Source organism: Mauremys reevesii, linkage group 10 (genome assembly GCF_016161935.1).
Source record: "Mauremys reevesii isolate NIE-2019 linkage group 10, ASM1616193v1, whole genome shotgun sequence".
In the NCBI taxonomy this organism is placed as follows: Eukaryota; Metazoa; Chordata; order Testudines; family Geoemydidae; genus Mauremys; species Mauremys reevesii.
In genome coordinates, this window is record NC_052632.1 from 35091134 (window position 1) to 35105324 (window position 14191).

Genomic DNA, 14191 nt, shown 5'->3' on the forward strand with positions numbered 1-14191 from the left:
CAAAAACTGCACACTCCCATTATGATAACCATCTCCAATTTGCATACACCAGAAAACAGTGCAGTCAAAAGGGCACTTCTGTGATAATTACCCAGTTGTCCATTCACATGTACGTATGCAAATAGGTGTGCATGGATTTTGTTGGTGCAGTTGGTGCTCTCTCCTTTAGTGATTTGTCCCTATAAACAGAGATTTGTTGGAACTGAAATTCCAGTTTGCATCTGACAATGCAGTGAAACAATTAAGGCTTTCCTTCTACTTCACTAACGTATTGTAAGACAATTAACAACAACACTAGTGAAGTTTTGTTATATCCAGGTTCACTCTACACAGGTTCCATGGTACAGGCAATTTTTAATTGTATTGCTTTGCTTTCTGGTTGAGCTGTTCTTTCACTGTTCACTCCCTCCATTCTTTTTCGCTCAGTCACACAAAACTCATCTGAATGTAAGCACCAGCAATAAGTTTTCCTGTGCTAAATATTAAAGGTGCCCTTTAAAAAAGAAATTATGTAGAAATTTATAGAAATAACTATAAGGGGTTTAAACACATCCACAATGGCAAAAAATGTACTGCTAGAGGAACTCTAGGGTGAAATTCTTGAGCTTTGCTATTTGACTTCAATGGTCTCGGGATTTCATCCCAGTTTATGCAGTATAATGGAGTGCTGTAAAGCAGTGATTTTCAACCAGGGGTCCAGAGCCCCTGGCGGGCCGGGAGCAGGTTTCTGGGGCTCTGCCAAGCAGAACCAGTGTTAGACTTGCTGGGGCCCAGGGCAGAAAGCCAAAGTCCCACTGCATGGGGCTGAAGCATGGGGCCCTGAGCCCCGCCGCCTGGGGCTGATGCAGAAGCCTGAGCAACTTAGCTTTACGGTGCCCTCTGTTGCATGGGACCCTGGGCAATTGCTCTGCTTGCTATCCTTTAACGCCAGTCCTGGCAGAAACCAGTTATTGTGACACAGGTGGGCCATGGAGTTTTTATAACATGTTTGGGGGGGGCCTCAGAAAGAAAAAGGTTGAGAACCCCCTACTGTAAAGGTAATATTAAGGGAGCCACTAGAGCAGCCTGCGTTGTTATTTTATTTTATAAACCCTGTAAGAAGGAATGCTGACTGGGCCTTCTCCTGCACCCTACTTGTATTTGATCTGGTCCCCTTATACCTCTCTATATGCACACCTCAAACACTTCTATGAAAACACCCCTTCCAGCCTCAGACAACCCTATCAGCTATTTGTGAGACTCTGCTGTCCTTGCTAACCCAACTCCTCTGTGAACAGGGAAGTCAGGAGGCGGCACCAAAATGCAGTCTTCTAAGTATTGGGGGTTATCGGTTATGGGATTCAGTCTTTAGAGCTGAACTAAGAGAGGATCACAGACAAATTCAGTGATGACACGTTGACAGGTGAGGTGCATATGCCTAAAGTTGCCACTGCTAGTAAAGCTAATGGTTGAATCCTAAACATTGGATTTATTTGCTTTTGTGGGTTTGTCTTAGACTTCTAACACTATTTTGGAGGGATCGCCTGCATTCTTTACCATTTGTTCCCCATCAATACTCTTCTCGAGGAGTGCTGCATATTACATCCTTCAGAGCCCACCAACCTCTACCCTACACATCAGCCAGAGAGGTTTGTGCCAGGCAAACAGATGGTACTAGGCTGACCATTTTGTCTCTGCACTACTTTCCACTCTTGCTGGCCCTGGGCGTAACAGACTGCTGCATGGCAATGCATTGCATTGACACTAAACCATCAACACACCATGCTTCTCATTATTTCATGTAGCTTTTGTTACATTAAATTCCTTCAGTTTTGTTCTTTAACCATTTATGGAATATATGGGAGGAGTTTACATAAATACTAAAATTCTGTGAAATGAAGACTGTACTTTTAACTTAATCTTTCAAAAGCCATTAGTGTGCAATTATGTTTTTAAAAAATGTAATTGTAGCATATAATGATTCCCTGTAGTATATGAAAGCAACGTATACAAGTGTATTAAGGATATGCTATGGTACATCACTGCCAATTTTGTTTCTAATAAAAGCCATTAATCCACATTATAGACTGCAGTCACCAAGGAAATCTGTTTTTTTTAATGAGTGTTTTTAATGGTTTTGAATTACATGTGCAAAATATTGTACAAAAAATCAGGCTTCTATGATTGCTAAAATCCCAGGGCAAAATTCTCCTCTCAGATTCTTAGTGCTGATTTCAGTTGCACTCTGCACTTGTTCAGTGGGCACAACTCCTTGTTGTCATCAATGGAAATTGTATCTGCAAAAGTGCAGATTATGCAGATGAGAAATTAATAGACCTTGAGTGAATTTAGCATGAAGCATATTTTATATGACAGACTCTATGTACATTAACTAAATAATCTCTTATTACCCCAATAATATGCGGAAGTATTGTTATCCATATTTTATGGATGGAGAAATGAGGGTAGATTAAGTCACTTGTCCAGGGTCTGAGAGAAGGGGTTCATTAGCAGAGCCATGATTAGAATTCTTTAGTTTTTGGCTTCTCGTCATCTCTAGACCATGCACCTCCATCTCTTTGCCAAACCACTTCCTATAGTGGTGGGAGTGACTTACTACTGCCCTTTTCCTGCGATTGGATACATATAGGCACATTTGCATACCTGCATGAAGTCCTATTGAAATCAGTGGGGCTCCACACAGGTGCAAGAATCCACCTGTGTGTATCTGCTTACTGGATCTGGGCCTATGTAAGTACTTGTATAGCCGTACAATGAAAATGAATATAAAGATGAAACCATGCCTTAGTGGGAATTTGTTTGGCCTTATTTGTTGTAAGGATTTGGTCATTTCACAGTGTTAAAACAACAGTATGACAGCCCAGAAGAGAATTGCAGCATGTTTGAAAATGATTTTTAATGATTTTTAGAGGTGCTGAATTTCTACAGCTTCCTTCATAAGTATTGGAACTAGGGGTGCTTAGGCTGCGGCTGCACCCCCTGGCTTGAAGTGGTTTCAATTATATACAGGGTTTACAGTTTAGTTCAATGGCTGTCAACACCACCACTATAAAAATTGTTCCAGCACCCCGTCTCCCCATTTGAGTTCAGTGGGAGCTGCAGGTACTGAAAACCTACCAAAAAAAAAAAAAGTCAAGTCATAGCCTTTGTCTAGTTTTTTTGTTTGTTTGATTTTTCTTCTTTTCCTTAAGAATGTTAATTTTTTTTAAAAAGTTTACAAACCCAAGAAATTCAGAGGTAAGGCTGCACTTCTACAACAAGCCAGATTCACACAAATAGTAGCCTGTGACTCTGTCCCACTAGAGTCTGGACAATGTAGTGTTCTCATATTGTTTCTGAAACAGTCATGTTTCTACAGTTCAGTGTGAGGAAGTCTGTATGCTCATTTGGATGTCTTTAAGGAAGAGAAGGCAATTGAGAGTGGTGAAATGTCGACTCGTTTTATGGGATATTGATTCAGCTCTTGTTCAGGAACTTCTTGCCTGGAAGGTTATTTGAAACTGTTTACTGTTGATACCATTCAGGCACTTCAATTGGGTCACTATCCTGCAGTATATCCATCAGTCTTTGCTGCACATATTTCAGCATGAGAAATCCATTTCTCCCCACCCCAAATTCCCATATGTTAGACCTTGCTTGCACACTAGGGGGCAGTTGGAGGACTGCATGTCAATGGATTGCTATTAGAATGCCTCCCCACAAATGGATTTACCCCCATTTCCCAGCCTTGCCTTGTTTAAGCAGCGTGTTGGTGAAATTGTCTAAAGTATTGTTTGCTTATTTCTTTTTTATTAATCAGTAATTGTGTATCTGCTCAAATTCAGTGATACCATACATGGCAATTTCTACTGACCCCCTGTTACTATATCTTAAGGAATATCAGTGGCAATTAAATTGATGTTATTCCTTGAATCCTAATCCCCCTCCCCTCCCATTGTTCTGCTACAACGTGGCATCTTCATGCACACAAAGACGTCCAAAACACTTTTCCGTTGTGCAGTAACTCAGCCTATCTTCTCAAGCAGTTTTGATCCTTTGTAGACAAGTTCCTAGGGCCTGGGCAGCACACAGGGTTTCGGGGGAGAATTTCTTGTCTCCTTCACGTTTTTTTTATGAGACTGCAGGAATATGAACTTGGATACATGTACTGAACACGTCCTTTCAGTGTTCTGCTTTGCTATGTGAACAAAGCTCTCCTCATCCTGGACACCCACCATGTGCAGATAGCCTTGCAGCTGAACTTGTCCAGAAAGTCCTCCATGTCTCAAAGGTACATTAACCCTTTATAGACAACCCGGGCCTGAATCTTTCTGGCATGGTAATACAGTGGTCCTCAATGGGGTAACACAAAGACAAACTTGGCAGTTTGACAGCTATATGCTTACTGAAACATATTGTTTGAAATGGTGTGATTCCTGTAATACATTAGTCTTTATTTTGAACCTCCACTTACAGCATTTTATCAAGGGGGTCTGTACATTTGTTAATACAGTTTAGAGTTAAATGTGTTCATAGTATGTGTATTTTCCTGCTAGGAATTCATCTTTATTAGGTGGTTTGATGTCAGATGACATTTCACATTTTTCTAATCCACCTCAATTGGATTCATGTGCAGGGATCAAATATTGTTAAAAGGTACATTAGTTCTTCAAGGTATTTCTAATACTGGTCTCAATGCAGGTGTCCATTTTGGTTTTGTAGACTCACACTAACTGTGAGTGGGGCAGGGTCTTGATGCCTTGTTCTTCTGTGAAAGCTGTGGCCAATATGTTCCCTAGCTAGACACTGAATAAGCGATCACTTCTGAAAATCAGGCCACTTACTTAGGTGCCTAATATGGATAAAGGAATCTAAGTTTATGCATCTGTTCTTGAAAAACTTGGTCCAAACAATTATTGGTCTTCCAGAATAAATTAAAATATTTAAAAAAATTATTTAAAGAAATAATGAGTAATTATTTTTGTTAGTTTATAGAATTTTACTATTAAGTTTTCAGTTGCACAGAATTTAGTCTCATCTCCTAGTAAAGCCAATGGGACTTGTGCCCCTATATCCTGGACAGGGGCGGCTCTAGAAAATAGGCTGCCCCAGGCAGCGCGGAGCGCTGCGCCGCCCTTCCTCGGGCCGTGGTGTCCCCCCTCTTCCCGGCTCTTGAGCTCCGCAGGTCCACGGTCCACCGGAGGGGGGGACGACACTGCCATGCGCAGGCAGCTCCACCGGAGCGCCACGAGCGCGAACAGCGGGGACGGGCGCGGGCGGGGCGGGCGCGGGGGGTTCGGTCGGGCTCGCGCGCTTGCTGCCTCGCGCAGTCATGCCGGTCCAGAGCCGCCGCGCGGGCCGAGCGCCGCCCCCGCAGCGTCGCCTCAGGTCGCGGTCCGGTCCCCGCGCCTCCTCCCGCATGACAGGCGCAGCAGGCCGCCCGCCCACGCCCCCCCCCCCCTAGCCCGCCCCTAGCTTGGGCCAAGCTTGCCTTGGCTTGCCCCTGCCCTGGCTGATCCTGGAACAATGACAATACAGGGTATTGCACACCAAAGATTTGATTCTGTAGCAGCTCCACACATAGGACAAATGCAGAATCTGACCTGCACTGTCATTCCTGTGTTCCTTTTTTCCTACAGAGCTTCAAACTGGGCTGACATCTTTTGATAGAATTGTGATTCAGCTCCATCCCAAGCAGCCCACTGCCCCAACCAGGACATGGGTGGTCTGACCTAGTCGTCAGAAGTCAGGCTGGGTTAGATACCAGGAGGTCAGAGGGCAAACTGGGAGTCAGGAGGCAGGGTCAGGTTACCAGGAGATCAGGCAGTAGGAGCTGATATTGCAGAAGATGCAGTCCTAAGCAAGGGAAACCCAGTTGCATGGACAATTTCCTGTTCCTGCGATTAGTTTAAATAGAAACTGAGGACCAGTCAGGACCCCCAGCATTCCACCAATTAGATCCCAGGATAGGAGTCTTCTGTCAGAGTTCAGCTTCTATTCTTACAGCAGCTAGCAGATCACTGGTTGGTGGGTTGGAACTTATTAGCACCTAAGAGCCCAATGGACCAGGGTTCAAGATACCCACTGCCTCCAAAGCCACTACTAGAAAAGGGGAATGGAGGGTCTCCACAATCACCAAGAAGAACTGGCTGAGAGGAGAGTGGCACAAAAGCCCCTTCCTATGGAGTATTTTTCCTTTCTCAGATTGTCTTGGAGTAGCCTAGTCCCACACTGCCTATTCCAACTCCTAGCTTTGTTTTTCAGAGGCTCCAACTGCATGTTTCACTACTGGAGTAACTTGCATCCTCCTATCTGCAGGTGGCTTACCACAAAGGTGACCCACTTTCAAAACAGAAAACTGGGATGAACCCATTCATTCCTTAGCCTCTCTCCTGAGACTTCCAGTTAGAGTAGGTTTTAGTGGTGTTGGCAACTGTAAACTGTGTCACCTGGGAACAATGAGTGAGATCACCTACTAATTTTACATAAGGCACTGAACAGCCATCACATAACAACTTTGTGGTCACAACTGACCTGAATTGATTTGAATGAGCAACTTAAGAGGGTAAAGCTCCATGTCCCATTGCATCTAGAATCTTTGTTATGTTTTCATTATAGTGTTTCAGATGAAATGCCTCTCCTAAATGTAAGTGGCGATGGTACTAGTCACCATTATATATAAATTGCTACCTGGTACTAAAATTATGCTTCATTATATTGTGTTAATTACAGTTTCAAGTGCATCACAGTTTGCAGGAATTATTCACTGGATCAGCCTAGTCATCCTGTCTGTGTTCTTTTCAGAGGTATGTATAATGCATGGTGAAACACAATTGATTTGGATGCAGGGCCCAGTCCTGCTCCCACTGATGTCAATGGGAGTTTTGACACTAGGAACAGGAGCAGGCACATGGTGTGTTTTAAAAAGAAAATAAGTCAGCTTTTGCCATTCATATTTGGGAAACCAACAGATCTTGTTTGTACTGACAGTCATTCTCTTTATTAGAGATAATTAGAATGGACCAGGAAAAATGGAAGAATGTTACCATACATATATAAGAGCAAAATTTTGAGGAGAGATAATTATATCTGTATCATCTCAAATCAGTCCCTTTAAATGATGGGAAACGGGCCTGGTTCTGAAGTTCTCACTCCAGGAAAGTTCTCATTGGCCTCAATGGGAATCTTGCTGGAATAAGATATCCAAGACTTCATCTTATACAAAGCTTGGTTCTGAATAAGAATGAATCATCTCCTTTCATAACTTACTTAAGCAGTTCTCTCTATTTTTTCTAAATATTTTCCTTACATCTATATTACTGCTGTATAGGAAAGTAATTAAATACAGCAAATTAGATACAAAGTAAGAATGAACAATGGTGAATTTCTGTGCAAATATGTATTGGTACCATAATTGAATAAATTCATTCATTGGAAAAGCCCATATTGATAATACAATAAATGACTAAATTGAAATCACTGACTATAGTTTGCAACTTTAGTCCAAAAAATGTCATCTGTGTTGAAATATTAACAATATATCTAAAGTGCTTCCGAAACAGCAATTTGTATTATTCCTCCAGGACATATTATGCATATTGTTACAAAAATCCTATTACATGGTTGTGTGTTTTTAAATTACACCAATATCCATGCCATGCCAGAAGACCCCCTGGAATACCTACATACCTGAAGAATATTTTTCTAGTTTTGCTAGGGGAAAGGATTTGCATCCAAATAAAACAGAAGTTAGAGGCTGCACCTAAGAGTTCAGTTTAGCTTAAGGTTATGAGTATTTGCCTTAGAAGAAGCAGGAGCCTTGATAGTTACAGCTGTTGCTGGAAACCACTCTTGTTGGACAAATAGTTAGTTATATTACACAGCCATTTATTTCTATCGTTCTATTAATGGATTAAAAAAACATACCAAATTTAAGCAATGAATACACACAACCCTAAACCGTACACTTTTGCTCCCAACCTCCAAATCCTGAGTCTGAACCTTTCCTACTGATTATAGTTCATAAATAAATAAATATTAAGATAAACTTATTTTGAATATGATAGGCAAAGTTGTTTGGCTACCCTCCATCCCCATTTTGTGTCCGTATTGTATTTTTTCTTCTCTCTGTGTTTAGGACAATACGGGTATTGGGAGTAAATCTCCCCTCACTGCATTTAGTACCCCTTGTTCTACCCACTTTGCAGTTTGCTTTCGTCTTTCCAAATTGATGAATTTCATTCACCCGTTTGATCATAGTTTGAATTTACATTTAAAAAAACCCACCAATAAAGATATAAAGTAGCCATATGAGGAGCACAAAGCAGCTAGGATTTTTGGAGTTCGGTTCATCAATCAAGCCTTTGGAAACTTTTAAGAGTCATAGATTGGGCTAATAATAGCTGCAAACATCACGGCTCCACGGAACACCTGAAAGCACTTTGCAAACCATAAATTGAGAACCACTGGGGAAGGGGAAGAGTGAATTTTTCACCTTTGCTGCTGCTATTGTTTTGCTGGAGATAGTTTTCTACAACATTGGATTAACAGGGCAGCAACAATTCTGTTTACATTGTGATGATTATCATCAAAATAGAATAGAGAAACTTATTTTTCTCATCTAAAATATTGTCCAATGCTCCAGAAATGGCAGGCCCTGAAAAAGGCAGAGGATCTCTTACAGCATTTTCATTACATTTATTTATTTCCTGTTCCTGATGTGACATATTTGTCTTTGTTTGGGGTGGGTAGGAAAGAATTTTGCTCTGTGTTTCAGTGAGACTTTTACAATCATTCACTGTTCAGACCAGGCTGGGCAGAAGGGTAGTATAATGATTTCAAAGAGGGTAGGGCTTTTCGTTTGATTGATCAAACCTTATCAGATGCCTGTTGAATATGAGTGATCACTTATAATACGATTTTCCCCAAACCACACAAAGACACTTGTGCTCAAAATTTGGAAAATTGTGATTGATCGAAATCTTTGGTTATAATGGATAATGTTTGCAACTTTAACTATAGTAGTGCTATTAACACCCATTTTAATGTCTCATTACAGTTAAATAAGAGCTGGCTTTCTGCTTGATTGAAATGTAGTGGATAAATGTGGCAGGTACTTGCAGCTGCTAACAATATTAAGTTGCTACTCCTCCAGCATTTTCCTTCTATCTTTACACTTGTGCTATAGCCACAAGTCTTAACCTGAATTTACTGCATTGTGTTAATTTTATATTCTCCTCATGTTAGTCTCCGAAGACTTTCCAGCATATCACAATATCTTTTTTCAGTAACGTGCATATAACTTTTTGCAAATGCTCAGATTAGATTTACTGGTTGTGTTGCTTTGCCTATTAGTCTCTGTTTACATATGTCAAGCTCATACACCAAGCAATACCCAGATGTTAAGACAGAAGAGGAGATAGAATGTCAGAGGGAAATTAGGGCAAAAAACAAAAGCAGAAGTCAAGGCTAATTCAGGATTGCACCGTATCAAGAGGGTAAAACCAGCCCTGATTATACTTGGATGAGAAAAGGCAGACAGAGGACTTGGCATCGACTTTGGTAAGTGGTGTGGGGTCTGAATATATTTCAATAATCTTATGACATTGGTATTAGGGGCCAGATTCTGCAGCCCTCACTCACTCCAGTTGTTCCGTTGAAGATAATGGGACTATTCATGTGAGAGAGGCCTGCGGGTATGGGCTTTTTTAGCCTATAGTACTCTGCTGTTGCATTGCTTTATATAGGCCCAATTCAGCACAGCACGTAAGCACTCTACTGACTTTAGTCACAGGAGTAGTCCCATTGAGGTCAACCGGACGGTTCCCATGCTTAAAATTAAGTACACACTGAATCGGGGCCTTTTTTTCCCCAAAGGTTTTAGAATGGGAAAGGCATTCAGCAGGGTTTGGGGTTCCAGTAGTTAAGGTGTTAATTGTCTGGGTTTTTTAAGTTTGAGTTAAAATTTATTAATTGACTTGTCACATTAAGAAGAGAAAGAAGACAAAATGAAACATATCACTCAAATTACATATAAACAAAAAATATTCCTTGTAGTCTCTCATACTTGTACTCCTCCTTTATAACAGTCTCTAGGAAGATTAAAACATCTTAAGGGAGAGTCCTACAGAATTTAATTAGAATTAAGCCAGTATGGTTCTGTAGACGTTACTGGGAAAAAACCTATAGAATTTAATAGAAAATAATATCCTTTCTGTATGTTTTTTCCATAAAGAATCCTATAGTAGTAATATAATTCTCTATTAAATTCTGTAGTATGTTTCAAGCAACCTACCAGTATAGAAGGATTAGAATTTAATAGAAAAGTATATGATTCTTCCATAATGAACTGGAACTTTACCTTGCTGAATGTTTTCCTCCATTCCCTATGCATACTAGTTTTATTATCGTAGGGTTCCTTAAGTGTGCTGGATTGTTGGCCATGTATGTGTATTTGGGGAGTTGCTAAGAAGAATTGATATTGACAGCATTTGGTTTTGGGAACAGGTGGTGCAGAGGAAAACCTAGAAAAAATTACATGGATTTTATAAACTGATATAAAAAAATCAGTTAAACTTTGGCTGTGAAGTCTTTGATAGAGTCCAGAAGTTTAACTTCTAATGCTTTGTAAATCTAGCTCTGCTCAGCCATCCAACTTTGTAGCTACACAACAAGGTTGATTCAGGAGAGCATAGGATTTTGTGGCGGGATGGGACTTTAGCACAAAGCCTTCCTAAAATGTAATCCCTCTTATCTCAGCCCCTTTTTCTCAAGAACATTTCTGACCCATGCAGTGTGCTATACTGGTGCTTCGGCTGGACTCTCTTCAGGGTTCATTTCTAGCTGCTGATGAATCCCTGCACCTTCTACACCATGCACCAGGGATGTAGATAAAACCCCTGGTCCAGACGTGACCAGAAGGAACTTCTGATATAGGAAAGCCAAAGACTAAGTTTGTATCAAATTCATATTTGGCTCGTGGTAGCGTGCTGTGCAGCAAATAGGTCACTGAGCCAGGTCCGTAAAATACTTCTGAATCTAGAATTCTGAGTTTAGAATCCATTGTGATTCTCAGTGACTATATTCTAAGGACAAATTTGGTACAATGCATGTTACAAGAATGTTTGTCTGAATGCACCCGTAGAATGTATATGCTATGTAATATAGAAAAAAAATTGATGGCTACTAGTGTTAGAGAATTTAGGTGTTTATGCCTGCAATCTTGGTGTCACTCTGCTATTGCAGTTAAGTATTATTAATTATTGTAGATATATTGTACAATAGGACCACAACAATTGTAATGCAGAGCATGTGGAAAATATTTTGTACTGGTTTAATAATGTGTGAGATGTAGTCAATTGTTATGCTTTTCTTTCTTTTTCCTTGTAGAAGTTTGACTGAGGAGAAGCTGAATGAGATGATACCCATGTGTTAGAACCCTGAGTGTCAGGTTAAAGATGATAACATGTTCCTGATTCTCCAGTGGTATGGGAATGGGTAGGTACTAATAATTGGGGAAGCACTTCTAAGAAGTGTCAGCCCATAAAAAGGTAAATTAAAACACTTCTAAACAGTGTTTGAAATGAGTAATTTGTGGGATGACCTGGGTTGCAGGATATAAAACTCTCATAGATGAGTACAAGGTATTCTTCTTGGGGAAGGTTTACTCCAGGTATTTTGAGTGCATTGAAAAACAAAAGTTTGCTTTTCAGAGTAATTATGCCAGCAAACAATAAATGCTGTGGTGGGGGGAGGGGACGGGGGAGAGCTACACGAGGGATTGGAAAGATTGTCCTTTCCCCCACACTCCCCTGTCTTCCATTTTCTCCTTTCAGGACAAACAGTACAGCTGAGCTAAATGTAGTACTCTCCTTTACCTAAACCTAATGAGCCAAATACATCCCTTTACTCACTCCTTTGGTTTCTTTACTCTAGGGATTAATTTGACCCAGTGAGTCACAGAATAATAAATTGTATATTAACCGTGCAAGGAATAAAGTATGTAATAAAATTATTGAGTGTACATTCACAGTAGGCTAACTCATGCAAATTGTGGGAATTCACATGGCGGCTCAGCAAAGACCTCGGCCAAGTTTCCCTACCAAAGTAGATAGAAAAACTGTAGTACCACTGCAGAGAGCTAATTCTCTTTACTTGACAACAGTAGGTCACATTGTTAAGGGGACACTATCAACTACTACATTTCTGTCTGAAAACTGTGTACCTTTTTTTAGTAACACCTAAGATTACTGTAATGAAAATAATTTACTAAAAATATTTTTCCAGTTTTTCTTTGTGCATTTAATAACACTTTTTGTGTAATCCGTTATTCAGTTTCTTTCTTGATGAAAAGACATTTACAAACATGAGAGGTAAAAACATTTGTAAAGTTTTGGGATTTTTAATGATTTTTTTATAATAAATTCAGTGTGTTCTATTTAAAAGATGCTGTATCACAAACTGAATATCTTATACATTTTTCAATTTTAAATAATTCAAGTTGACAATGTCCCTTTAAGCCAAAAGGTAAAGTGTATTAGATGCTTGTATTCAAGTTTACACATCAAAATTGCAATGTACCATGACAGCTGCATTGTTAAACAGAACATCTACAGGTACACATTTACTATAATGATAGAAAATGTCTATATATAAATAACAGAATAACACCGCTTCTCATCTTTGCCTTTTTCTTACAGAGACCAGTTTAAGTGGCATTGTGTCATATTGCTAGAGTTCATGCTTAAACTTTGGTAAATATTATAATCACAATTCAGTTTTAATTCATTTACATTTTGATTGTGTAAATAAGATGTTCTAATCATTATTCTCCTTTGTCTTTCAGATCCTGCCACAGATTCTGTTTTTAAATGCACTGTACAAATATATCACATTATCACATTAAATATATTTTTGTTTGCCCAAGAAATATGTTTGTTTTGTTTTGTTTTGTTTTGTTTTGTTGGGGGGGATTAAAATGTTATTTGTAAGTAACACCAACATTTTTTTATTCCAGTATTTTTCTATTTATCCTTAACTTGACAGGTTCAAAATACTATATATGGAAATTTGTCTAATGAAGCTCTTTTGAGTGTAGGAGTTCTCAAAAACAACCATGGAAGCGTGTTGCCAACATGTGTTCTCTGTAAAGGCCAGGGGTTAGTGAGAGAGGGTGATATTAGCTTGGAATTACATTCATAAGCATTGGCTGATGTGTACGAAGATCACTGCAGGTGTATGTTGGGATACACACAGTGTTTAAGACACATTAACCATGCCCTCCTACCTATATGTCCACAGAGTAGAAAATTAATGCATGATTAAAAAGACCTCTGTACAATTTTTTTAATTAACATGTTAATGAATGTTCTGTTGATGAAAGGTGCAGCCCTGAAGACTGAAGACATCTGTCCACAGAACAAGGAGCTGTCAGGCTTGTTTACAGAAGCCCTCCCATGTGTCTGTATTCTGTTCTGGAGACTCTGCCTCTAGGTTGAGAGGCTGGTGCAGACTTCATGGTTGCTCTTCCTTTGGTCTCTGTCCAGAGACCATCAACAAGAGTGTTGATTGTGAGGGTGGTTTTCCCTGAGGTGGACACCTGTCATCTAGAAACTGGACCGAGACCCACTGGTTCATTCCACATACACCATGACACAGCCGTCAGATAATTATTTTCAGTCATTGCTGACTTGCACCGATTCACACCAGCAAAATAGAAGTAAAAAGCCTTTGTTACTGGCTACCCTGTAAAATGAGCTAGCCAAACCCCTTAAAATGACAGTATTGCAGCCTGATTAAAACATTGCGGAGAGGACTTAAAGAAGCAGCTGCATTATGTGAAAAAAATATATTATGCCCCCTAAATAGAGAGTTTCAGACAACCCATATTCAGGGTTGTGAGCCAAAGAGTTGTGCTGTTTATTCTCTTTGTAGTGGATACCTTATTATCCCAAAGATCAAATGTCTTTGTGCATTCTCTATCCATGGCAAAAATAAGTGCTTTTCATAAGCAGTTTCTGAGTATATGCTAACTCATATAGCAGTCCTCCAATTGCTCATTGACTTAGCATTTCACAAATACTGTACTTTCTAAGCATAGGACAAAATGGGCTCCATTGAAGTCAATGGAGTGGCAACAGGGAAGAATGTGTCCTAAGATTTAAATGAAGGAATGTTTCCTTTTAAATTTCCTATTAACAGCCTGCTGCAGAAT

General features: G+C 39.8%; 1 protein-coding gene and 1 long non-coding RNA gene across 4 annotated transcripts in view; both read left to right on the forward strand.

Annotated features, from left to right (window-relative positions):
* Positions 1-14191, forward strand: part of TMEM266 (transmembrane protein 266) — an 88460-nt gene that overhangs the window by 16380 nt on the left and 57889 nt on the right. For both annotated transcript variants that reach the window (XM_039490454.1, XM_039490453.1), the window contains one exon: positions 6712-6785. In XM_039490454.1, coding sequence (XP_039346388.1) covers positions 6712-6785 — 74 coding nt within the window. The remainder of the gene's footprint in view (positions 1-6711; positions 6786-14191) is intronic.
* Positions 7745-12907, forward strand: LOC120372916. Of its 2 annotated transcripts, none has more exons than XR_005585254.1 (4): positions 7745-9540; positions 11368-11475; positions 12678-12731; positions 12824-12907. It is a non-coding gene; the product is annotated as an uncharacterized LOC120372916 (long non-coding RNA). The 2 variants fall into 2 exon arrangements; XR_005585255.1 differs by lacking the exon at positions 7745-9540 and adding an exon at positions 10266-11222.